This window comes from Maylandia zebra, linkage group LG20, assembly GCF_041146795.1.
Source record: "Maylandia zebra isolate NMK-2024a linkage group LG20, Mzebra_GT3a, whole genome shotgun sequence".
NCBI classification, from domain to species: domain Eukaryota; kingdom Metazoa; phylum Chordata; class Actinopteri; order Cichliformes; family Cichlidae; genus Maylandia; species Maylandia zebra.
Window position 1 is genome coordinate 25,381,203 of NC_135186.1, and position 25,038 is coordinate 25,406,240.

Genomic DNA, 25,038 nt, shown 5'->3' on the forward strand with positions numbered 1-25,038 from the left:
GGAACACGGATCATTTATTTAAATATATGTGAACATAAAAACCTCTGATGGAAACTATGTTCAGTATTTTTAAAGTTTAAGTTCAGTACCTCTGAAACAAAAAAAAGGACATTTTGCACATACATGTAACAGCTAATTCATGTAAAAGCTGTAGTTTTTAAAAAATGTAAAAGAGTTCATTCATGCTTTAACCACACACAGACCGCATGTTTATTTAAAATAAAATAAAAACCCAATACAGCTTTAATATCATGAGAATTCAGTGCTTTTGGTGATGTCAGGCAACTGCTGATATCATGGGACTGAGGCCTTTGCAGTAAGACTTCTCTCTCACACTCATCTTTCAAAGTGAACAAGTTGCTGGCAGAAGTTGCACTCTGCTAAGGCGGGCGACCTCAGGTCCAAACCCACTTCCTTTCATGTTTCATCAGCCGATCTGTGAAGACAAAGCAACACAACAGATGCACTGACGACTGAGAATTACAGATGCTGGATAACCTTAACGGCTTAAATACTGACCAAATAATCCTATCATAAGCGAGTTTTTTAAACCATTAGCTGGTTCACTATCTGATGAAGCTATAAAGTAATGCCTTTCATCATCTTTGTTACTTAATGGCCAGGCATATTATTGAGCATAAAAGTCAACTTTTCTGCATTTTACACTTCAATATGGTGAGGAGAACTCAACAAAAACAGGATTGGCAACTGAATTGTTAAACTGACACTAAAAAAGTAGTCCATCATCTGGGGAGTGTGGTCTGGCAATGCGCAGCAGCTCCTCTCCTTTACCCACGGCGGGGTAGTCAATCGCCTGAACGTTGATGTTGTCACAAGACATCATAGTGTCACAAACCACAGTGTTCTTCTCTGCATTTCCCACAGTCTTAGTCTCAAATTGAATTTTGAGTGTAAGATGGAACTCATTCTATAAGAGAGATTTACAGAATCTCTCATGGCCCGTTTATTAGGTACACCTTTTGAACTACTTGTAAATGCAAATATGAAATATAATCATATAAGTATAAAAAAAAAATCAAAAGCGAGTCCAACTTGTTACTAGCAAAGTGGGCCTAAGTGTTTAGTGAGTATACGGTAAAAAAACATTATCCAGGCATCAAATGCCTGTTTCAGAACCAACTGTCCTGTCAGCTAAAGATTCCAACAGCATAATGTGCATGAATTTTCTTACTTGGACAAGAATAATGTGGTTTGGACAGTGAACCACAGGAAAGCCAGAATCCATCAGCATCTGTCGAAGCAGCTTGACAGTCGTCTGATGTTTCCTTCTGAGCATCTGGCCTTCTTCACTTTTCAGGATCTTAATGTATTCCCCTGCCAACAGCATGAGGGGCAGAGACTTGGTAGAGAAGAAACCTGCAGCACAACAGGGCACTGTGTCCACCAGGGGCTGGTGCTGGCAATATAGCCACCTAAACAGCTGATTGCCATAGCTGGATATTAAATCCTCTATAAAACCTATGCAGCAGTTGTCAGAAAATGTTTGCTCTCACTGATGAAGTGTCCACTTACAAAGTGTACCAGAGATGATATCCATTTTTTTCATGACTTTATCTGTCTTCAATCCCTCCTCCTCTGGGGCCTTATAATCCTCTAGCATGCAATTCATCCACAAATGTAATAGCACCAAACTTGTGAGCAACGTTGCACATCCCTTCAAGTAGGCACACCGCTCCTGCAGAGAGCACGGCATTGAAAATTAAAATATTTTTATTCATACAAATCAACAGTTTGCATTTATTTATTCATTGCTGACCCTGACGTGTATTAGATGTGTGATTTCACTGAATCCACTTACACAGAGAGTAATAGAAACTTCTAGAAATCCTGTACATTCTAATTAAAAAGAATAGCTGAACATTTTAAAAGCCCAATTAAAGACATTCACACTAAAAGGAGGACCACGTACTTACCATCCATTGAACGGATGGCAACGATTTTTGAAGTGGAGGAGTCCGATTTCTCAAGTAGCTCTTGTAGGCGGTTGGCGTCATTGTGACGATATAAACTTTTTAGCCCAGCTGTTTCTTAAACCCTGAATCACTGACGCATGGTTTCCGGCTTTCGAGTAAATTTCACAACCTTGCAGAATAAACAAAAGAAAGAAAAAAATCTCTCCAATACATTTCAATCAAAATAAGAAAACGTGTAACCATTCAAAGACATTCAACTTTAGGTCACTTATTACATTAGTTTAAGCCAAAATTGAAGTAGCTGGTAGCATCTTTGACAGGGTAAACTATGTAGAGTCATTGGCTACAAAGCAGAGAGTGAACAGCTCTGCTACATCCTTCCAAGGAAGGTCAGGTAGTACATAATGAAGATCCACATGGAAGTTGCTTGTTATTGAAATGTTTGGTGCTCCTCCTGCACTAGCACCATGCTTTTGTACAGCATATCTTCAGAACAGAAGCAGAGAGAGTTTACTGTCCTGAACCCTGAATTATTTTTCTCCATATTTGGTCTAAACAAAATTAACAAGAGCTACAGATGATCAGCGTGAATACTCACATGATAGCCTTGATGATTTTGGGGTGATGGCTCATGCCTAGGTAGTTGTTGCTGCACCACACAGGAACATCTCTCTTTGTGTGAAAAAACTTTGAGTAGTTTTCTGCTATAGGAAACGAGGAGGGAGATCAGTTCATCTTCTTAAAAACTCTATATGTGTGGTCTGGTTTTTTTTGCTTTATATCTTCTTTTTAAAAAACTTGTCATACTGGAATGCAACAGCCGAAAACAAATTGTGGAAGAAGGGTTTTAAACTTCAGATCAGTTTTATTCCCTTTGAAAATAATTGTGCAATAGAAGAATCAGCTTACATCCAGGTAGTGTCAGGTGTGACACTGGAAGATAAGGGTTTTTCTGGCTCCACTGCATTGGCCTTGTGTGCCCTGATAAGATCCACAACTGATAACTTCATGTTCGTTTTTATTATTCAAGTATGGCCCATTCAGCAGTCTTCAAATGCATGACATTCCTCGGGTATGCACATGAACTGTCACTAAACTGTGCATACTCAAAACAATGACCTTTCACCTATTGTTTTTCTGCACCATCTCTGCAGTCAGAAAAGGGTATTTAGAGCCCACAGCCTGAACAGCTGGGGGAGTAAAGTGTCCTGTGGGCAACTTCAATTTACATTTCGGATCTGGAGTCAAAATTTTTTATTACAATCAGATCACTGAACACACACAAAGCTGAAGAGGGCAAGGCTCTGGACAGAGGACTGGAGGCCATGTCAGTCATCACTGGGCAGTTTAGTGCATAACTCACCAGTGATGACCTCCCACACAAGTAGAAGAAAACATTGGGCCCAAAATTTAAGAAAGGGCTATTAGCGGATTACTGCATCCATATGAGGGAGTCTAAAAGAAGAGGTGAAAAAGAAATATTAAAACCCTTGGGGAGAGGCAGGAGGGTAACCAATATATATATATATATATATATATATATATATATATATATATATATATATATATATATATATATATATATATATATATGTGTGTGTGTGTGTGTGTGTGTGTGTGTGTGTGTTTTTTAGGGGTGCAATGATACACAAAATTCACGGTTCGGTTCGATACTTTGGTGTCACAGTTCGATATTTTTTCGATACAAAAAAAAAAAATGTTCATGCCTTTTTAATTTGTCATTTATTAAATTTTCATGGCACATTCTGCACCACATCTCTGTGCGTTCATCATTTGTTTGAAGCCAGCTCACCTCCTGCAACTACCTTTTCGAGAATACGCGCTTCTTTTGTGGTTCGCACTCCTGACATTTCTTTGGAGGTGGAGGAACATCACAGTAATTGCTTAAAGGAGCTTGCTTCTTCGACATCTTTAAGAGTTCTAAACAAATGTCTGTCCTCCTCCTGAAAATCTTATGTACGCAAACACTCGTTGCAACTTCTTATCTTGTGCGCGTTTTTTATTTTGACAGCGAATGCGCACCCGCGGACCACTTATGTGCACCCCTGGTTATATAGCTCGTCATATTGCAGCCACAGAAATTCTTTTGTCCATGAAACCATAAAGCTGCACTTTCTTTTTGCCTTTCAGTCTGATTTGTCATAACGTTTTGTGGTAAGCTTTTCTTTGGCTGTCACTTCTTCACCCTGACCTGTCTTATTTGGCTCAGCAGAACTAAAATATATATCCTGCTGATTTTACACACGCACACATAATGGTCAGCGATTCTCTGCGCGATCAACCTCTCACATGTTTAAGCTTGCTGCGGGAGATTTCACTTGTCATGTTTGCACAGTAAGCTAACGATTGATAAGACCATGTCAGAGGAATTGGTGCGCAAATTATCATCACTCACCAATCAGTGCTGTCGCTCTCTATACACAGTTCGCGCGATTGCAAAGTGAAAGCAAAAAAACAAGCGCAAATTCAAACGCGATTGCAATATGTCACATATTGACAGTGGCTCATCGATGCCAATGACATAATTACCCAGCTACATTTCTGAAAGAATGCAAAAGCATTGACATATATTTTGATTCCTACAATAGCCCGACGGGCAGGGCAGAGATAGATTTTGGTAGCCCGACTGGAAAAATCGCTAGCCCCGGGACGTCGGGCTAGCGATTTTGCGAGCCCTGTATCTGATTGAGGAATCACTCATCTTTGGAAAAGAGAGTTTATTACAGAGAAATGGCTCTTTCCAAAATAAAAGCTATACTATACGCTTCTTCTGGGCTATATTCTCAGCAGCATATTGTAGCGGGTCAGGGCTGTTCGGGGTTCTGTTTGTACAGTTATGTTTTGTTTATGTTGCCATAGTGACAGGTGACGCCCTCTCGCTGCGACGGTGTGTCCTTCCGGGGTCAGGGGGCGCCCTGTGTGTTGTTGCTGTGCGGTTGCCGCGCTGAGCAGTTAGCTAGCGGCAGTGTTCTTCTGCAGATGTCAATAAACGGCTGTGCTCCCTGGCTAGCTCACGGGAAGCAAGCCCAAACGACACCTCCGTCTCCTCCTTGTCTGAGCTCGCCACAATATTAAACATATTAGGTCCCCATAAGGAGAATCATGTGCTAACGGCTGTCTAAATGACTCGGGTAAAGTTTGTAGCATGCATGTTTGTTGTATTTGTCTACTTCCACTTGTCTTTGCACTAGGATGATGTCGGCGTAAATGTGCAGTCATATTCGTTGTGTTCCCACTAGTGCTGTCAGCGTTAATATCGTTGAAATGACCTTGACGCCACAACACGGCAAATCTCCGTTAACGAGCTACCCCTGATCGCGCCGTGCGTGGGGCTAGACGGCCAACACGTTAACGAGCTAACTGCGCTAACACACTAGTTCCCACCCATGTAATTGAGCATTGCGTGGCACATCCAACATACTGTTTTACTTTAGTCCATGACGCGCTTACCTTCAGGGTTATATCGTTATCGGGACAATATAACGATATATTGTTCAGATGAATGCAGATACATATCTGCAACAGCCGGAGTTTCCCACAAAACAGGGTCTTTCATATTGTAAGAGCCATAAAAGGCTCTAGGCTTTAGGCAAATTTTAAAGTTGACTAAAACTGAAAGTAGCTACTGATAAAAACTCCCGTTATCCCACCTTTCAGTTACTTTGATCTTACAAAAATCTGGTTTATCCTGTTGAATTAAAATGGTGTTCTACCAAAATCCAACCACTGACATTACAGGTTAGGTAGCTACAGTGTGTGTGTGGCAAAAGCATGCCCTCTAACAGTCACTCAACAAGTGGAAGATAGTCCTGCAGCCCAATCAGAGGACGTTACGTTTGCTGACGTTTTTTTTAAAGAACGAATAATAGCACACCACAAAAAACGTGGAAAATAATTACGAAAAAATAAGGCAACAGTGTAATATATTCAGAAGAGTTTCAGATATTTTGCTATTTACATTTCTTAACGACAGCACATAGACGCAGCCATATTGGTGCTGGAAAGTCTTGTCTCTAGATGGCCTGGGAATGCAAAGACAGGATTCCATGTGTTATTAAAGCACTCATAATATTTTCATCTGTTTGGTTCGTTTAACAGAACACTTTGTAGGCACTATGAATGATACTTTGTCAAATTAAAAATATGTTCATTACAAAATATGTACGTATCTTTATTTTTTGTTAATTGCTTTTTTTTTTCTATTGGTCTAACATAAGACTATACTTGTTTTAGTAAACTAGTATAATATTTTGTTTAAATTTGTGGAAATAGAGAGCTGAATACATACACACATGACTGTAACGAACACCAAAAACCACAAAACTTTAGGAAGTCTCGCGGTTCCACATTTCAAGCAAAATCGCCTCGTTGCTTGCACTGAACGTAGATCAGCAGTTGTAAAAATCACACACATACGTCAGCAGAATTACATCAGCAGCTGCGCATGTAAATATAAACAAATACTCCAGATTTTGTACAGTATGTATTAGCATAACGGAAAATAATGTTTGCCACTTCATGAAACCTGCAACACTGTGCAGGCTAGAAATATTATTTCTAATTGTCGAAATTAAAACACAGACGGTTAAATATTGTAAGATAAGTACCTACATGATAAATGTTACCGTCTCTGGTCATCCAGTTTGAATTTGCTCAGAAACACCGCTGCAATATGGCGGCGACGAACTCGCGTCTCATAAGGGTGTAGTGATTCGTAGTGCCAGCAGGTGGGGCTATTGCCTTTGGCTTCAATTTACGTCTGTTAAACCAAACGCACTTTTACTAGATTTTGGGTATGAATACTTTTCGTGTGCCTTGAATTAATGTCGTCCTTGAATTCTCACATTTTTCTTTTTTTATATTTTCTTTTATTTTGTCATAACCCTAATAATTTTGAGTTTATGCAAATATGACACACTTCTATGTATCAATCTAAATGTACACAAAGTTACTGTTAGACACAGACCTCACCAAATGGTGTTTCTCTATACGAGATACTCTGCCAGGTCTTTACTGCTGCTTGTTTCGCAGTCTTGCTGTGTTCACTTTGTGTCTTCAATAACTGAAATGCATCCTTTGTTAGGTTGAGATGAAGTGACTGACTTGGTCATTTAAAAACATCACACTTCTTTGGTAGCTTTTGGGTTTCTTTTGTAGTATGCTTCGGATCATTATCTGTTTGCACTGCTCACAGGGTCAGTGTGATCAGCTTTGCAGCATTCGACTGAATCTGAACAGAGTAAAGCCGTGAACAATTGAGAATTCATGCCGCTCCTATCAGCGGTCACATCATCAATAAACAGTGTAGGCCCAATTCTATCACCAGCCATGCCATAAAACTGTCCACCACAGCAAACGTATGATATGGTATGCTTCAGATCTCTTCTAATCATTCGTAGTTGGTTTCATCTATTCACTTTTTTTCCCCAAACTGCAGTTTCTTTTAGTGTCTTTTTTTCCTGGTAAAATCTATTCTGGCCTTGTTTTTGAGTGGAGCCATGAGTTTGCACCTTGTTGTAAACCATTTTTATTTACATTCATGAAGGTCTCTCTCGTAGACATCAACAATGGCTCGGCTACATCCTCATTAGCGTCACTTGGCAAAATGCTGTGACGTTGTTTTTCTTAACCAAGCAAATGATTCAGGGTCATCCACTTTAGTTTTTTTCTGTGGCACTTTTTTTGTTGTTGTGGAGTTCGTCAGTCCATTCATTTTTAATGCATCAGATTGGTCCGCCCTGCATTTTACTTGTATTTAACTTTGTGCTTTTTCAGTTTCATGATTCACATAGATCAACATGTCTTTGAATCTAAGTTCTAGTGAACAGCTACCAAATGAGAGTTCAACCCTTGGAAAAAAAATATCCAGACCTTTTATCTGATAAATTTGCCAGTGGATAATGAAAACAAACAGGCCTTGCCTGGCTGTGAAACTGCTCACCAGTTAATTTTCTAATTACCCTGAAAACAGGGGACTATGTATAAAAGATGGCTGTAATCCATAAACAGCTAATGCATTGCTGTTTTTGAACATCATGAATTAAAGTCTGCACTTTAATCACATCTTGATGGTTAAAAGTCACTGTATTGGTGTAGAGGGAAAGTTACAAAAATAACAATGTTATTGACCACTTACAGAGCTAACTACCAGTTACTACCTCTCAGCAAGAAATCATATCCTTCACAAAAAAAAAAAAAAAGAAGAAAAGAAAAGTAGTGTGTCTGTGAAACTGATTGACCAAAGTCAAGCAGAGAACTGCAAGTTTATTTACATCTTCTTTCTCTGGTGAAGCTCATGACATGAGTGGATTTGAATTTTAATGCACACCATCTACAACAGCTGGAAAGCAGATTATAGGGCAGCAGCATGATTTGCTGTGCCTTTATGAATGAACATCCTCAGATACTGTGCTGCAATTACAAACCACCAAATTGTTTTGAGCACACTTGTGGTTTTTGCATCAGAAGCCTAAGACGTCAGTGGCTATGACGTCCGCAAAGCCTTGCTGGAGAGGGGGGGGGGGGGGGGGGGGGGGGAGGGAGGAATCTACTGTACCACAGTGTGGTTTCACTTTGGAAGTACACACAAACATCTTGGGAATATCAGCAATGCTAATGAAGACAAAGTGGAAACACTCATCAGTGGGATCATGGAGGTTTTAATTACACTTCTCAAACAACTGCATCCAATATACACAAAGAAAGGTGAATAACTATCCAAACACTACAAACTAACAAACTGAAGTTAATACTTTCATTTCTCTGACAATTTACATCTAATACCACTCTTCAGGCTTCAAAGCAACTTCAGCAGTTCACTTACTCATCCACTAAGTGGCAGCATTGAGCTCATATCCAGCCTCCATAGCGCAGCTTGTTGGGCAGGTAGATTTGTGTGAGGAAGTCAGGAGCTATAGCTGTCAAAGACTGTATTTCAGCCTTTACTTTACTTTGCTGCATCAGTTTCATCTACAAAAACAGCAACACACAGTTTTAGTGGGATCAGACAGGAAGCTGTGCAAACAGACAAATCATAGATGCATAACAGACACTCAGCAATGGAAAATAGCTGTTACAAACTTCCAGGAAGCTAACAGTCCTCTCACAAACATTCCTCTACTGTGCGGCACAATATCAAAATGTTCAGTGCGACAGGTTTGCTCTGTGCTTATGGAGAAAATTCAAGGCCTGACCTTTTTATTTATTTATTTTTTAAATTAACAAGTTATATTCATTCATCCAATCAACTTTTTTCTTATTGCTACAACAGAACTGCCAAAAAACATCTCACAGGGTTGGATGAATGTACTGAGGGAGACAAGAGGCAAAGCTTTGAGTTTTGTGGTCAAAGTGGGACAATTTTGTTTGACCAGATCCGGATTCTTGCTCACCAAATTCCGCTTTGCCCTGTCAAAGTTAATCTTTGGTAAGTTGGCTTTCCAAGGTTGAGTTCCACTTAAATTTGCTAGTGTATTTTTTACACACACACACACACACACACACACACACACACACACACACACACACACACACACACACACACACACACACACACACACACACACACACACACACACACACACACACACACACTGTTATAAGTTGGATGCTGTAGGATCCTAAGGCCATGGGCACTGATCTGAACACTTGGAAAGTTGTAGTATCACAACAATCAGCTTATAGAAACTTCAGCTCATAAAGGCATCCAAATGTGTGCAAAGAATTTCAGGAGAAAGATCTCAACAGTTGCAGAGACCAGCGTCAGACTACACTTGGGTTCACAGTGAGAAAGACCTCCACTCCCGTATCTGCCTGTCCAGTTGCAGTACCGCCACAAAGAGTGCAGCTCCACAGTCTCGCAAGACACACAGCGATAACAAACCTGTATTGTGCTCAACTGCTTCTTATTTGTTATGTTTTTGTATTTTTTTTTTGTTGCTCATTTTGTTGTCTGATAAAATAATCAGGCTGCCCACGTGCTCAGTGACCTTGTGGTTTCCCTTAAATGTTTGGGCTCAGTAACACGTAGAGGATCTTGTGGGAATTGTAAGGTGCCATTACGTAAATGCTCATTTGGATAAACAGCTTTTTTTTTTTTTTTCCTCCATTCAGCTAATCAACATGTGGAATTCCTTAGCTGCAGAACTCAAACAGGAACCCTAAAACTGAAGCAGTTATTTAAAAGTATATCAGTCCTGCAGTCACGAAGAATTGTCTGCTTCTTGTCTTACAGTGCTTTATTGTTCTAAAATTGATTACTTTTTAGTTTAACTCTCATGCATGTGTTGCTCAGTATTCTGTGTTTTAAAGAGCGTTTTAGGGACGGGGATTGCAAATTAACTTAACTATAACTATAAATGCTGTGGTGTGTGGCATGGTTCATGTTACATTCTTTCAAATAAACAATAAGCAAACTAAACCCAGAGACTGTAACTAACTGCACCGAAATGTTGTTCTAATTGGGAGAGGAAATGTTTCAGACTTTGGACTGCTTCAGCTTGCTTCTCCCACAAATTAGACCTCTCATTCCTCCAGATTCCTCCAGTCTAAAAATGAGACTTTGTAATATTTTTTTATTTAATGTCATTAATTCTTTTAGTAGTACCATGAGCTTTGGAAGCTTTTGTATATTTGGCTCTTGACAGGCAAGAAACCCCCCCCCCCTAGAAAAAACTGGTTTTTTAAAGAGAATAAAATGTATTGATGTCACACAGGACCATATCTAGATAGAAAAATCCTTCAAAGCTCAGTACCTTTCAGATACCTTTCCTTCCCATCCCACAAATTTCTACAAACAGTTTCATCTATCCTCCTACATAAACTGCAGCACTTTCCTCTTTGGCGTCCTCTTTCACTCACCTCTTTCTGCCACTCTGGTTGGCTGGTTAAATACGGCCTTTCAAGGAGGCTGCAGAGTTTGCTTTCATCTCTCTTGGTAAGTGGGATCAGAGCGTCCTTGGGAACCCGCAACCTAAAAAATAAAATTTAGATTTAAAAACATATATATAAGAGACTTCAGTTCATGGATGTTATCCCTGAAGAATGTTTCGTTCCCTTTTTTTAAACAGACTCCCAGAAAGGAGGTTATGTGTAGGTTCAGCCAAGTAAAAAAAGAAGAAAACAAAAAGAAAGAAAAACCGAATAGACTACAATTTAATGTATGTCAGAAATTTTCTTTCGGCCCAAATTTGTTCAAGGGGGTGTATACTTAAAACTCAATATGTTTTTGCAAAGAGCTCCATGAAGGGGGGAAAAAAAGTGATGGCAACAGCAACAGAAACCAAAACAAACAATCTAAACTTCCCCAGAATATAATCCCAATTAGAGGCAGGAGGAGGAAGTAGGAAGTAGCGAATGCTCAGTCCAAACCTCTGTAGGTCAGAGGGGAGGAGGCCTAGCCACATAACGCTGGGGACGGTCAGACTGTGGGCCTCAAACGACATTGCCTGCGGATAAACCGACGCATACACACCCAGTCACATACACACACATCAAATACACATAGCATGCTTATACAGAAAACAAACACACTGTTAATCAGTGCTGTACTCTCATACCACAGCAAACCCCAACACATGTTTACAATGAAGTTAATGAAACAAGAATGACTACAAAAGCCTCACAAAGGTCAAAAGTGATGCGATTGTCACACAATCGCATAACAGTTTCACTTCATAGCGTGTCTGTTTAATTTTCTAACATGCATGACTGATTCTTTTTATGTAAAGAGGTGCATGATTATAACGTGCTAACACAGAGACACTCAACAGGCTACAGTGGATAATGCAGAGTACAGGAATAACGGCATAACAGGACTCACCACTGATCCATACTTGTAGATGCACATGATTTCAATGCCTGGGAAAATCAGAGGGAGGGACAGAGAGACGCTGCAATCACTTGCATACCAGAGCAATTATCCTCTGTGATGTGATCTTAGAACAAAGTAAAGCATTACATATGTGTCTCGCCACGCAGCGCCAAAAAACTTAGTGGTATGGAGGCTGATGGAAACCGAGCCAACTCCCCCTGGACGACATCACACCAACGGGAATAATAGCTAGACTAGGCACCATGACACAGTGGACAGGTGCTAACTTTTGTTGGCTTAGCGAGACATGCAACCCAGCTGTGTGTGTGTCTGTGTGTGGATCTGAAATGCTGTTAAATGTGTGGGAAAATGCAAAGTATGTCTGACAGCTTAAGTATTCAAGCAGATGAATTATACCATGAGGATCAGCATCCACGAGGGCAAAGATGGGGATGTGCAGCTCATCCCAAAGCCTTTTCACCATCAGCCTGCTGTTCACATCTGGCACACCTTTACCCTGATTCACACAAACACAATGATTAAGTACACAGATTACTAAGACTGCTCTTTCTGAAAGAAGACAACATTCAGATCAAAAGCAGACACAGAAAAATACTGTGATAATGATGCAAGGGGAGATCTTTGTGCAGAAGTCATCATCCAGAAGTCTCTGGAACGTCGCATCCTTCTCGATGATCATGACAAATTTTGCAGATGATACAATATCTGAAAAAGGACAAGGATGACAGCTGCAATGATAGACTTACAATCATGGGACAAAACATGAAAGTAGATTCTTAAATAGATTACAAAGCATACTTTTAATTCCACTGATGTTCGATGAAACTGAGACAGCCTGAAAGCAAAAAAAAAAAGATAAAAAAGAAAATAAATAAAAAAAATTGCACTACTACATGGCATTTAAAAAAAAAAAAGTTTGAGTTTTTCCCCTGCAAAGCAGTCTAAGTGCTTTGTATTGCTAGCTGAATTTACTGTTCATCTTTTTCTTGGAAGAAAACGGTTGTCGTTATGCTGTCTACAATGAAAATTAACCCTTTGGATCTACTGATGGGAATCACATACAGGTTATCTATATTATGGATTTATATTTAGAATTTATTTTAGATTAAATCTTTTAATACTAATAAATGCTAGACAGTGATGTGCAACACTGGGCTTCAGTAGATCAGCTGAAATGTTTTTTTGTGGGACAATGGTTGCCTGTGCCTCTGTGATGCCCATCTCTCATTCAGTGACATTATTGACATAGTGGCTCTAGCTGCTCACAACCCTAGCAGAATAGCGGCAAACAAAGTGTTGACTATCAGTCTGTGGTGCACGTGGCAGGCTTGAGTCATTACTCAATGAGATAATTTCCTGTAATTACTGGCTTTACATTCTATCACTGTAATAAAAAGTTTTAACCCAGTGAGCACGAGGTCGTTAGGATGGCTTTGCTAAATAAGCCAAATGTTTCTCACATTTCCAAAGCTGTAACGTCGAACTAAGCATAGTCCATTTCATGCCTGTCCATCGAGCAACCAGAACCTCATCTTAGTCCTAGTTTAATGAAGGCTTTTAGCCGTATCAAGCATCTATGGCAACATTTCATCCTCGGAGGGCCAGACTATTTTAGAAAAAAGGAAAAGGCTACTATGATTAAATTACATTTTTCTTTGACACACAAATGCAAAGCATTACTGTACTAAATTCCGTAATCACATTACTCTTAAAATTATATTATTGCCTACATTATACAGCTTCTTCAATTATGTGCACAATGGGTGGATAGAAATTAAAACAATGATAGATCAATAAACATTTTTCCTGTGCACTGCAATCAGCTGAGATCAGTTATTAAGCAGAGAGGAGAAAAACAAAATTAAATACAGAGCAGAGAAGGACAGACATTTAGCCATCAGTAAAACAGTAAAAGTCTGTTTGCACGTACAGTATAAACTGAATGCCCTCTGTTGGAATCGACTTAAATAGCAGCTCAGATTTAGTACAGATTCATTAACATAATGCTGCCTTTTACTGACATTTGAGGGGTTATTTAGATTTCACTTTTAAGGGCTGGTTCTGTTCCCTGAGCTGTATTTTGACTATATTTGGTGTATGGTCAGATAATGTCAATATTTTAAAGGCCCCTGGAGAAATTTCATGTATGGTGGTATTAACCTATATAAATAAAAAAGGACACCTGGCTTCCGTAGCTCAGACTTACAGTTACTTTCTTGGGGAGTACAGTAAACCAAAAATCCAGCTATAAATGATGTACTGTTTCTTGTTGCAGTGTCATTTAAAAACAAAAAAACAAAACTGTGGTGTGAATGGCTCAAATCGTAGGTTTGAGCCATTTTATTCAATATTTTATTCAATATTTGTCACACCACAACCCACCAACCCCTGAGTCCCCGTCTTTTTAACTAGGCGGGCGTGATTAAGGATGCCGTGCAGGTGCGTCCGCCCTCCCTGCACGGCACCACAGACCATGCCCCATGACAAAAACAAACACGAAATCAGGCGAAGAAGCATTAAAGTGGTGCTTACAGTTGAGCTGGAGTGGCAGTCAATCCTCGTGCCGTCCTCCTCCATATAACACAGGTCACCTGAGATCAATCCCTTGGATGTGGCCAACTAGCAACAAAGTTACAGATAAGTTACAGAATTTAGCACAAGCCCATATTATCACACACATACAAGGGACGAGCTATTTCAAGCACTGGGCCCTGAATTCAACTTTAATTTTATTTCTCTTTGATCAAAAGAGCTGTTTGTTTTCCACAGGTGTTTCCTGGGACAAGAAGCAGAACAAAAATAAAATACCATCCTAAACTAACATACTTCATCTGTGGGAGCTGAACTAATATCCAAAGGAATTTTTCTACAAGTTTTCAATATCAGGGGTTTGTATTTTCTACCACACAATCATATGAACCGCATCGCCTGCTAACGCAGACATGCACACTCACCACATGTAGTGATCTGCGAGGAACCTTTAGCATGCAGGAGATGTCATCTACGATACTATCAACAGCTTTCTGTGAACCAAAGAGCTTTGTGTTGTTGTAATAGATGTCTCTGTGGAGACAAACACTGTTATGTGAAAAAAAATAAATAAACTGAAATTCAAGCATTCCTATGAAAACCAAGGGTATCTATATGTTGGCTTTAGTAAAGTATGGATTATTTATAAAGAACCTTTTTGTAGCATATGAGTTGCTCTGGACAAGCCTGTAGATGACTGAGAGAATCTTGAGAATCTGGGCTTTGAAGAGAAACACAGATTTGGGGAAAAACAAAACAACTAATTAAACCTTAAACACTACATCAACATATCAGAGATTTAAACAACACATTCTGTATCCATGCCGTAAAACTGATCCCAAAAAGGCAACATGTTACGTCTCTGCCAATTTGTCACCTAAAACTACCTCTGACTTTTACTGACATTTGTGCAGTTTATGCATATGTTCACAACGAATACAAATGAAATCCATATGCACCATACAACTGTGTTAAAGAACTTCAAAAACAGATGTTGCATAACAAATAAAATGAAAAAAACAAACAAACAAACATAACAGTTCATCTTCTCACCAAATTTAGTGACAGATGAAGGGCAGTCGGCCCTAATGGTGGTGACAGACTGTCTTGAACTCATCTGAAGCCCAATGGCACTGTCAAAGCTTCAGTGGGAAGCAATCAAAAAAAGATTTATGATTTCATGATGTAAACAAAGTAACAAAAGAGCCCATTTAAAAAAAAAAAAAAAAAAAAAAAAAAAAAGCATCTGCACAGACTGTGTGCTCCGTTTACAGTAAGTGCTTTCAAACATTAGCTCCCACCTGCAAATTATCTAAAATTCCCCACACCCCGAGGGCTACCTGTAGCACTGTTCCATTTAAAATGGCTGAGCCAGAATGTGATTTAAGCTGTAGCAAGGTTTGATCTATTTGAGATCAGACAGTCCTCTTTGTTCTAAGCATAAGGTCTCCCCATCCTAGTCACATTAAAGCCTCTTGACAAATGCTGTGCTTTTCAATTCCTTATCAGTGTGTCATCTTTTTAGCAGCAGGAAGTTCTTTTAGGTTTTCTCTGAATCAAAGCAGAAGATTTTCATTTCCACCACCTGGTTGACCCCATGGTCAGCTTGAAAAACCCCCATCTAAAAATTCAAACAGAGCAAAAGTCTGCGTTTATCTCTTTAAGGGAAATTAAATAACAATGAAATAATCCTGTGTGGCTTTACACACGATTCCTTTTGGCTTGTGCTATCTCCCAAAGGTCATGTGGCTTAAAATGAATGAGCAATTATATGTGTGGAGGGAAACTTGCCATGCTACAGCATGTTTAAATCAAAATACCTTATGTTGGCCCAGCTGGATCTGTTGGGCAGCGCCAGGACAGGGGCCTCAGCTTTGGACAGACTGGTGACTATTTCCAGGATTATGCTTTCAATTCGGTTTAAAATTTCCTGGCTGGAAATAGAAATACTAAATGAAGTTATAATATCACAAGAAAACTTTTTCCAAACAGACAACCAATTCTACAATTAATGTCAAAGACCAATTGTAGTCTAGGACTGTGATTCTCTTTTATAATAATATGCAACCAGCAGAATTTAGGAAAATCAAAGAAACTGTTTCTGATTTAAATAAATACCTAAATTAGAAGCTACATCACACTGCTGTCAAATGATATAATACCATCTGGCAATGCTGTTCATTGTGAGTACCCTTGGCACCCAGCTTTGAATCACTGTAATTTCTAACCAGATTAATCTAATTGTTACTTCAACCAACTGTGTGTTTAATAATAAATCTTTAGAGGCTAAAAATTCAACTTTCTAAATTCATCATTATTACAAAATTTTACCTATAATGTGAAATGGATAAAAGAAATGTATTTATAAATGGCTAACAAATTAGAGGATAAAGCAACTTAAATTGTCTTATAGAGCCCAATATATCAATGGGGTCGATATAATTACTAATATATTGATTTTGGAATTTTAAATGACCAACTAATAAAAATGTAAAGAGGAAAGAAGAGACAGGAGAAACACCCTTCAGCCATATTATTTCTGTTGATGTTACATATTTTGTTCACCAGAGGGCACTCAGCAGCCTCCCTATTGGCAAAAAACTTGTTTGGAAAGAAACAAACCACCACCAGCTGTGCTGAGGAATTTTTGTGACAATAAAACAAGATTAATTTTAAAACACACTATCATTATTTTAGTAAGAACTATTATTATTATTATTATTAACTAGACATGACAACTGCTAGGAAAATCTGTTTGCTTTAAGTTTCTGAAAGGGGAAAAATATATACTTTTTTAAAATCACTAAATACCTTATTGGTGTTAAAAGTCCTCTAAAGTCCTTTTAAGTGCTTTGGCACTGATTCTATAACTGAACCATCATCGTAAAGTTATTCCCTCATTTGGTATTATGATGATGGTGCTGGAAATCACAATAAGCCAGATTGGTCTAAAATTTCTAGCTCTTCCATTAAGTTGAGCTCTTGTGACTGCAAAGGCCATAGTTAAGTTTGAAATCATTTTCATATTATCAAATCATTCACTGTCATTTTCAGGCTGTAAGAAACGACTCTTATCAAGATGGAAATGTTTCATCACAGGATAAAGGTGATCCCATGGGAGACTTTGGAGGCCATCCGAGTACAGAGAACTTATTGTCTTGTTCAAGCAACTAGTGTGAGATAACTGGAATGTTGTGAGATGGTGTGTTATCCTGCTCGAATCAGCCATTACAAGATAGGGACACTGTAGTCATAAAGGGATGCACATGGTCAGCAAAAATACACACTAAACATTGCTCAGTTGGTACTAACAGCCCTAAAATGTGCCAACAAGTTTTCTCCCACACTATTGCACAACCATCAGTCTGAACCACTGAAACAAGGCAAGAGGAGCGTGTGCCAGTAGCCCCAGCTTCCTCTTCTTAGCTGACAGGAGTGGCGCCCAATCTGGTCTTCTGCTGCTGTTGCCCATCAGCTTCAAGGTTGTGACATGTTGCATATACTGAGCTCCTCTTCTGCACACTTTGGTAGTAACAAGTAGTTAACTGAATTATCCCATTGGTTCAAAGCAGTTCAAAGGCTCTGACTTCTGGCATTAACAAGGTATTTACCCACAGAACTGCTGCTCACTGGATATTTACTTTTTTCAGCACCACTCTCTTTAAACCCTAAAGATGATTGTGTGAAAATATCTCAGACCTACAGACCAGCCTGTCTGACACCAACAACTACACCACATTTAAAGTCACATAATATTCTCTGCATATCCTGATGCTTGACCATGTCTCCGTGCACCACGTTGCTGCCATATCATTGGCCAACTACACATTTTCTTTAATTAGCAGTTGAACAGGTGCACCTAATAAAAGGGCAACTCAGTGTATGATTTTAATCTTGCTAGTTCAACATATTTTGTGCAAAATCTTTTTCTAACGACCACATTTTTAAATACTTCCCGGACACATAATTGTTTCTACAGTAAAGTGTTTCAAGTAGAGTACATGATAAAATCAAATTAACTAACACTACCCATGATTGGCAGACATTTTTACATGTGACTGATTACACTGGGATAATAACAGGGCATAATGACAGGCTATGGTGAATTGGTAAAGTACATAGCTAGCCAACTACGAAACACAATGTCGAGTAAACCCTAGATAAACTGCTCTTTGTGAATATATACACATCAATATGAGTTTAAATATTAAATAGAACCGCAATACCAGTTACATTAAACCGCTTTGGCTCCTCAAAACATCCACAGTCTCTGTGAATACTGTTGCACTACACAGAGAATAAGCTAACATAGCGTAACTGGCTATTAGCCGGTTGGAGTAGATCGGTGTGAACTTACTGGTTGATTTCTTTTTCAGCACGCTGCCAGTCTGTCGTGACTCCCACGTTGATCAACAGTTTTGCATGGAGCTTATCAATTTCAGAACAAAAATGAGCCGCACGGGATTCCATCACGTTACCTGTTACTAGATGTCATTTTATCTACCTGCAAGAAATTCCCGCGTAAGGATGTTTTACGGAAATCTCGCGCGTTTTTGTGTCGATCACGCAGTTCAGACCTGTAGTATTTGTTTTGAATAAATTAATTTGCAACAATTATTCTGCCCTAAGAATTTCTACATGGTATTCAAGCAAAACCGAGCTAATAAATAGATACATTGCTTAAGTAGTAACAAATAGTAATGATAAAGTGATCAATAATAATAAAAGTTTTAAATTAATATGATTTTTGAAAGTAAAATAAAGAAAGAGGTGTCTCCTAACACTGTCACGCCGTTTTTAATGACCGATACTAAAGGTTAAATTGATTGATTGATTGATTGATTGAATCTTTATTTTGAACATGTTGAAAAAGTATAAAAAAAAAATAGAATTAAAAGAGACAAATGAACAAAGCAAACAAAAGGAAAACGAGCAACCACAACTCCAAATAACGTCCATGTTCAAAAAGGAGCAGGAAGAAGCATAAGCTTATTTAATCCCACCCCTTTTCCACTATCTAGTATCAATAGACTACAGAAATACCTCCTTGCAATTACATTATATGTTATGTGTAATTTTTTTTTTTTTTTTAAATAAATAAATAAAAGTGGTGCTGCTTCAGACTAATGTGATTTTGATAAACAGGCAACACTAACATTCTTCAGACTTTTTTAAAAAAAAGTTATTTTTAAAGTGGTCTTAAGCAATAGTTCCCCAGGCTTTCTGAAGGCCTGTTTTTTGTTAGGTCACTTAACAGTGACTTATGAATCATTCAAGCATAAAAACTCACTTATGTCAAGAGGTAGAACAGTGTTGTGCTGACACCTAACAGACATCTTGGCAAAGAGACAATTTTAAACTGTATCTTTAGACACTTTAGATACTTCACACATTGTGAAGTAAATACTTTTCAATTTCTTCTGTTACATTTAGGGAAAATCCAAAAGACAACACGGTTTGAGAGACAGAAAGTACCATTTTTGGACGAACAAGGTGATTTCCAAAGAGCTATTAACTGAAAACATAGAATATCTCAGTACTGCGCGCATTGTGACCTTAATAAATCTGAAGAAACTGGACAAGTGGTGGACAAAAGAAGTGGCAGATCTAAAAATGATCTAGAGCAGAGGAACGGCATGGAGCCATATTCTTAACAAATAGGAAGAAAATAAGATAAGATAAGTCACAGCAGGAGTGGACAGTGCAAAAGTTACATAGCAAAAATTAGAATACAATAAGAATAAAATACTGTACACAAATGTACAGAATAGAATAAAATAAAATACTATATACAGTAGAATAAATAGAATAAAATATACAATAGGATAAAAATAGAATACAAATGCTGTATACAAATGCTGTAGTAAAAATACAACTTTGTCAGTTTCAACTTCTGAAAACTAATGAATCCAATTTATTTATTTATTTTTTTAAAGATGGTTCAACTCATCATCAATATGTATGGAAGAGTTGAAGTCAGAGGTGCCACAGCGCATGTCTGAAGCCATCTGCAAAACAAGGTGTTGGATATCCTGTCAAAATCAATGAAACTATGAATGCAGAAAAGTGTTGTGAGATGTTAATCAACAATGTAATCTGATCTGGAAATTGCATGACACACAAGAACTTTCTTTTTTCCACATGGCAATGATCCCAAACACTGCCAATGCAGTAAAAGCATACCTGGATAGAGAAACACACAGTGGAACACTATGAGTCATGCATTGGCCTCCCCAGAGCCTGGACCTCATCATTATTGAAGCAGTGTGGAAAAAAGGCATCATTTTGATAGAGAACAGAGCAAAAGGCAGCCAACGACCAAAAGGAGCTTCAAGAAGGTCCGTCAAGAAGCCAGAGAACTATTCCTGAATACTATAAATATCATAAGAAAGCTTGCCTAAGAGAGTTCAGGCTGTGTTGAAGAATAAAGGGGGTTGTACCAAATGTTGACTTTCACCTGGTTAGAATTGGGCAAACTATTTTTGCTTTGTAAACTGTATCTCCGTATATGTTTGCACGTTTCAATTAATCCCTTCACCTGTTTCCCATTTTCCTGCCAAAACAAAAAGAAATGAGGGGTGGCTCAGGTCTTTTTGCACATCACTACATAAGCTTAAAACTTATTCCTACCAGTCTTCCCGTTGAAGATAAAGACCAGTGATCCAGTGTGTGTGGGCCAGTTAACACCTCAGTGGTGTAAATTAGGAGGCATATCCTGGTAATCTAGAAAAATCCACATCAGCACCCTATGTGACATTCATAAAGCCGTGTCGCTGAGCTTGCTGCTTTTTGTCCAAAGGTGTGTCGTGTGTGTGTGTGGTTTCCGTAGGGTGGGTGCAAGTTTAATTGGTTGTGGTTAGCGTCTGTGAGAAGCCAAATATATATTGTTTCTGTTAGCCATGTGGAAGTGATTTTTAAATGTAATTTTGATGATGGCTGTGTGCGTAACGATAATACTGGCCAACATGTGTTTTAAGGCTCTCTTAAATGGTACAAATGCTGCTCATTCTTTTGTTAGGAGCTCAGTTTACTATATCAGACAGTTATTGCCTATTTGCAGCTGTTTTAAGCTACAAACATTAAAAAGACATTAAATAAATATGACACCCTGAGGAAATTACACATTTTGCTTCATAAACAACCTTTCAGAACCTGTTTCTGTCTCTTGGTTGCATTGTGCTGCAGTCAAGTCGCTTCATTAAAGCAGAAAAATGTGCTTGGATTTTACAACTATTAGGTCATCAAGAGTCCCCACCTTTCAGAATTGCTGGCAGGCATGCTGCGTGTGTTTGGAGAGGTGCTGTGGTCTTTTTTTTCCACAGTGTGAAGGCCTGCTCAGAGCGTGTGGGAGCCAGGATCTAAAGAGAAGAGGTCCGTGCCCCTGACCTGACCCTGAATATTTTCTAATGTGCAGCTTTACCAATGGTCCCTCTTTCCCCTGAGTGACTTTGACAAGCTGCTTCCGTAGTAATGTCTCTTAATTTCAAAGTAATTGCTATCTCTTAGTGATGAGGAACAACCCCTCACCCAAGCTGAAAAAATGTTAATATGTGGAAGACCACAGGTTGCTGGGGTCCTTTTTCTTCTGTTCCAGAAAGCCTGAGACCCCTGCTGTTCCTTTGGCCCAAGAGAGATTTGTGTCGAGTGTGAGGCCCTAACCTGAGGAGACAGAGTGCAACGAGTCATGTGCTTGTCTCGGGATGAGTGTTTGTGCTGGGCAGGAGGGGGAACATGGGGGAAGTAAGGGGCTGCAGGGTCAGAGGAAAGAAAGGGGGGGCGGCCGCTGCAGGTGAGGGGGATTAGCTGCAGCTAGAGGCCCAAAGAAACTAAATACAGATCTGTCAACCTAATCCTCACAAATAGAAAACAGAACCACCCTCCCTTCACAATCCACATTCAGCTCATCCACCTCTTGCTCTTCTACCCCCCACTACACGCCAATCCTCCCACCTCCCCTCCACTTACTACCTCAGGCTCTGCTGCTCCTCTGTTTCTCATCAATTTTTGGCCAGTCTGTCTATGCTGCCTGCTCTCTAATGGCTCCTCAGACCAGCATCCCCTAAAGAGGGGCTGACTGATCACCCAGGGTCCTCTCTGATTGACAGACCAACATAGCCTTACGGAGTGATGAAAGCAAGAGTCAAAGGGGCAAGGCCTCTCGCTACACAGACAGGAATCTTAATGGGACCTCTGTCGAGAGTTGCTGAAACTGGGTGGACATTTATCAGGCCCACACACCTCAGTAACGGATGCCGATAAGTGTGTGGCTGGATGAGGAAACCAGTGTCAAGCCTGGACTCTGTGCTGATGACACAAGTGACAGGGCGCCTGAGTGATAACATCCTATAAAGGATAAGCTCTACTAAGCTGGGTGTTATAGAAGGCTTAACTAAAACGGTATCTCTGATTGTCAGCAACACCAACTATAACTGATGGGTCTGGCTGGACTGCTGAGAGCTATAAATCAGGTTCAAGCTGCTCTGGTGATCCCAAGTGTGATATCAGCTTGCAGACAAACATGGGGTGGCAGGACATACCAGGTTGAAAGAAAGCAGTGAGTGATGGAGAGGAAAGCTGCAAGGTGCACTATTTCAAATAAGATAATCACATATTCCTCAGTGGAAAATATCTGCAGATCATTTGGATGTGTCACAGTATCATGAAGCTCATTTATACCAAATTAAAGAACGACATAAGGGTTGGGTTGCAATTGCCAGTTCCAAAGTATATGTAACCTATTTGTTATTGCTCAAGTCTAATAAAAGTCCTCTTGAATTTTTATCGCCGTCCTTTTTCATGATTTTTGTACCTGGCAAAACATTACGTTTAGTTGTTAAACATTGAGTTTTGGTTCTTTGGTTGTTGAGCTTTACAATGTGAACTAGTTTGAAGCTGTTTCATATACCCACCCCCCTCTTTTCTTCTGCCTGTCTCACAGCTGTGTCTCATATGTTCATGAGGCCCCTGGAAGTGTGAGACACCAGAAGGGGAACATTTGCAATAGCTCAGCTCCACCTGGTTAGGCTGTTTTAACAGGCCGTCGGTTTGTGCAGCGCACACAGTGGGGTTACGCCAAAAACATAGACGAAGGAGGACAGGACCAGCAGAAGAGGGAGGGGGCATGAGCAAAAAATGTGCCTCCGCCCTCTTGTGTCCTGGCACCCCAGCCCTACACTTCTTTATTTGAAGGTCAGTTTACCTTGAAAAAAAGTTTTACTGTATCGTCTGTTGGTCAACTTGGTCAGACCCCGCCCCTCTTCCACCAAACCTCATCCGCCTCACTGCATGCACAGGTCTTCAAAGGACTACTGCCTGCTGCTCTCTGAGGCAACACATGAAATAAATATTAATCTGACCTCTGACCGCATGCTTTGAGCTCCTAAGCAGTGTTAACCGGGCAGACAGAAAGAGCATCAACTCTTGTCATAGCTAAAAAGAAGTAAAAAGAAAGAAGCACAATATTTTGAAGTGTTACCTGGATGTGAAAGCATTTCCAGGTATATTTCACTGCACCGCTGTGTGGTCTTCTTTGGAGCTTTGCATCATGCTCCAACCTGTTGGAGTGTAGTGGGGAGGTGTTTATTTGCTCAGATCCCCTAAGATCATAATGGAAAGAGCGCATGTGTGTGCAGTCAAAATGCTCCAGGCCAAATGCTGGGTTTTAAAAGAAAAGACCTTTTGAGTTTACCATTATGAGCTCTAATAGAATAAGCCTTGTCATCATGGCTGCACAGCTGTTCAACTCAGCAGAGTTTTCTTCCTGAAAAGACTTACTCAGGTACACTGCATGTCTACGTTTTTCAGCAGCTAAGCAGAAATAATCTGTGCATGTTTTATTTTATTCATTTATTTTTAACATTTTCTTTTACAGGCCCAAACAGATTGTCTCACCATTTGTCCGGCTTGTGTATTTTAGCCAAAATATTCAATTTAGTGGGACACACTTGAGACAAGTTGTGGCTATTCTTTTGGAAGTTTGTATGTGTGTGTGCATTACTGACAGGATATTCAAACACTGTTTGTTCTACTTTTCTACTAGTCCCCCTTGTCAAAGGCCCCTTAGTGCAGCTTACCCTGCCTGGCCTCTGCCTGTGCCCACTGTTTACTGGGACTGTCACCAGACTCATGGAGGCCGAAACAAAGGGGGGTCTGTTCTTATTGTCCTGTCCAGGATTGTCAGCCCTTCTCTGGGCACAAACCGAACTGAGGGCTGGGGGTTGTTTGAAGAGCACTGGGGGCATCTGACCTCACCAGACTTACAGAAAGGGCATGAGAATGAGACAATGAGAAAGTCAAAAGAAAGTGAGAAAGAGAGGAAGATGTATAGCTATAACCCAGAACCTTTCAAGTCCTCTGTCGGAAACTGCTGTTATGTAAACACCTGCAGCCATTAGCTGATTCTATCTGAGGCACCGGATAGAAATGTTTATATGTTACATACTACTGAAAGGCGAGTTAAAAGCAAATAGAGTATTAGATATACAAAATGAGTAGTGGCAGGGTATGTAAGCTTTAATGCTTTAAGCAATGTTGAATTGTCATTGGAAAAAAGAGGAGTGGAACGCCTTTGAAGACAAGAACAACCACATTAAATGGGCAGGAAGGTGAGCTAAGACCCCAAGACATGCTCTACCTCCTTTCCTCCCTTTCCTCTGTTTGCAATCATAGCTTAAGCTGTCTGGCAGCCTCTCTTGCTGTGCCATTGAAGTCTAATTTTATTGT

At 39.6% G+C, this 25,038-nt stretch overlaps 2 protein-coding genes across 11 annotated transcripts; both read right to left on the bottom strand.

Annotated features, from left to right (window-relative positions):
• LOC101469253 (5-aminolevulinate synthase, non-specific, mitochondrial-like) lies at positions 1–6,647 on the bottom strand. 9 transcript variants are annotated; one of them, XM_076878671.1, is made up of 7 exons: positions 5,406–5,908; positions 3,298–3,389; positions 2,533–2,635; positions 1,935–2,103; positions 1,534–1,696; positions 1,193–1,377; positions 1–436 (listed from the first exon to the last, which is right to left on the bottom strand). In XM_076878671.1, the coding sequence occupies exons 4-7, from the start codon at positions 2,013–2,015 to the stop codon at positions 428–430; spliced, it is 438 nt and encodes a 145-aa protein (XP_076734786.1). In that variant the 5' UTR covers positions 2,016–2,103; positions 2,533–2,635; positions 3,298–3,389; positions 5,406–5,908; the 3' UTR covers positions 1–427. The 9 variants fall into 9 exon arrangements, 8 of the variants coding, with proteins under 8 accessions (XP_076734786.1, XP_076734784.1, XP_076734787.1 ...); XM_076878669.1 differs by having other exon boundaries at positions 2,533–2,638; XR_013095011.1 differs by lacking the exon at positions 3,298–3,389 and having other exon boundaries at positions 1,193–1,441; positions 2,533–2,638; positions 5,406–5,946.
• A 1,947-nt stretch (positions 6,648–8,594) lies between these two features.
• On the bottom strand, positions 8,595–18,866 carry spo11 (SPO11 initiator of meiotic double stranded breaks). 2 transcript variants are annotated; one of them, XM_014412753.3, is made up of 13 exons: positions 18,674–18,866; positions 16,137–16,250; positions 15,370–15,458; positions 14,971–15,037; positions 14,742–14,865; positions 14,320–14,406; positions 12,586–12,622; positions 12,383–12,492; positions 12,184–12,283; positions 11,776–11,813; positions 11,325–11,401; positions 10,815–10,926; positions 8,595–8,924 (listed from the first exon to the last, which is right to left on the bottom strand). In XM_014412753.3, the coding sequence occupies exons 1-13, from the start codon at positions 18,784–18,786 to the stop codon at positions 8,805–8,807; spliced, it is 1,188 nt and encodes a 395-aa protein (XP_014268239.1). In that variant the 5' UTR covers positions 18,787–18,866; the 3' UTR covers positions 8,595–8,804. The 2 variants fall into 2 exon arrangements, with proteins under 2 accessions (XP_014268239.1, XP_004546242.1); XM_004546185.4 differs by having other exon boundaries at positions 14,742–14,850; positions 18,674–18,864.
• Positions 18,867–25,038: the final 6,172 nt, after the last annotated feature.

Bases quoted from the DNA above. Each gene is read 5' to 3' on its own strand.
- LOC101469253 (XM_076878672.1), bottom strand. From the start codon at position 2,015: ATGACGCCAACCGCCTACAAGAGCTACTTGAGAAATCGGACTCCTCCA. The intron at 1,697-1,934 runs GTAAGTACGTGG...TGCTCTCTGCAG, and splicing joins TGCCATCCGTTCAATGGATG to GAGCGGTGTGCCTACTTGAA. The intron at 1,378-1,533 runs GTAAGTGGACAC...GTTGTGCTGCAG, and splicing joins TATCATCTCTGGTACACTTT to GTTTCTTCTCTACCAAGTCT.
- spo11 (XM_014412753.3), bottom strand. From the start codon at position 18,786: ATGGAATCCCGTGCGGCTCATTTTTGTTCTGAAATTGATAAGCTCCAT. The intron at 12,284-12,382 runs GTATTTTTCTGT...TGTGTGAATCAG, and splicing joins CCCCTTGCATCATTATCACA to GGTAAAGGTGTGCCAGATGT. The intron at 11,814-12,183 runs GTATAATTCATC...TGATTTTCCCAG, and splicing joins CGTGGATGCTGATCCTCATG to GCATTGAAATCATGTGCATC.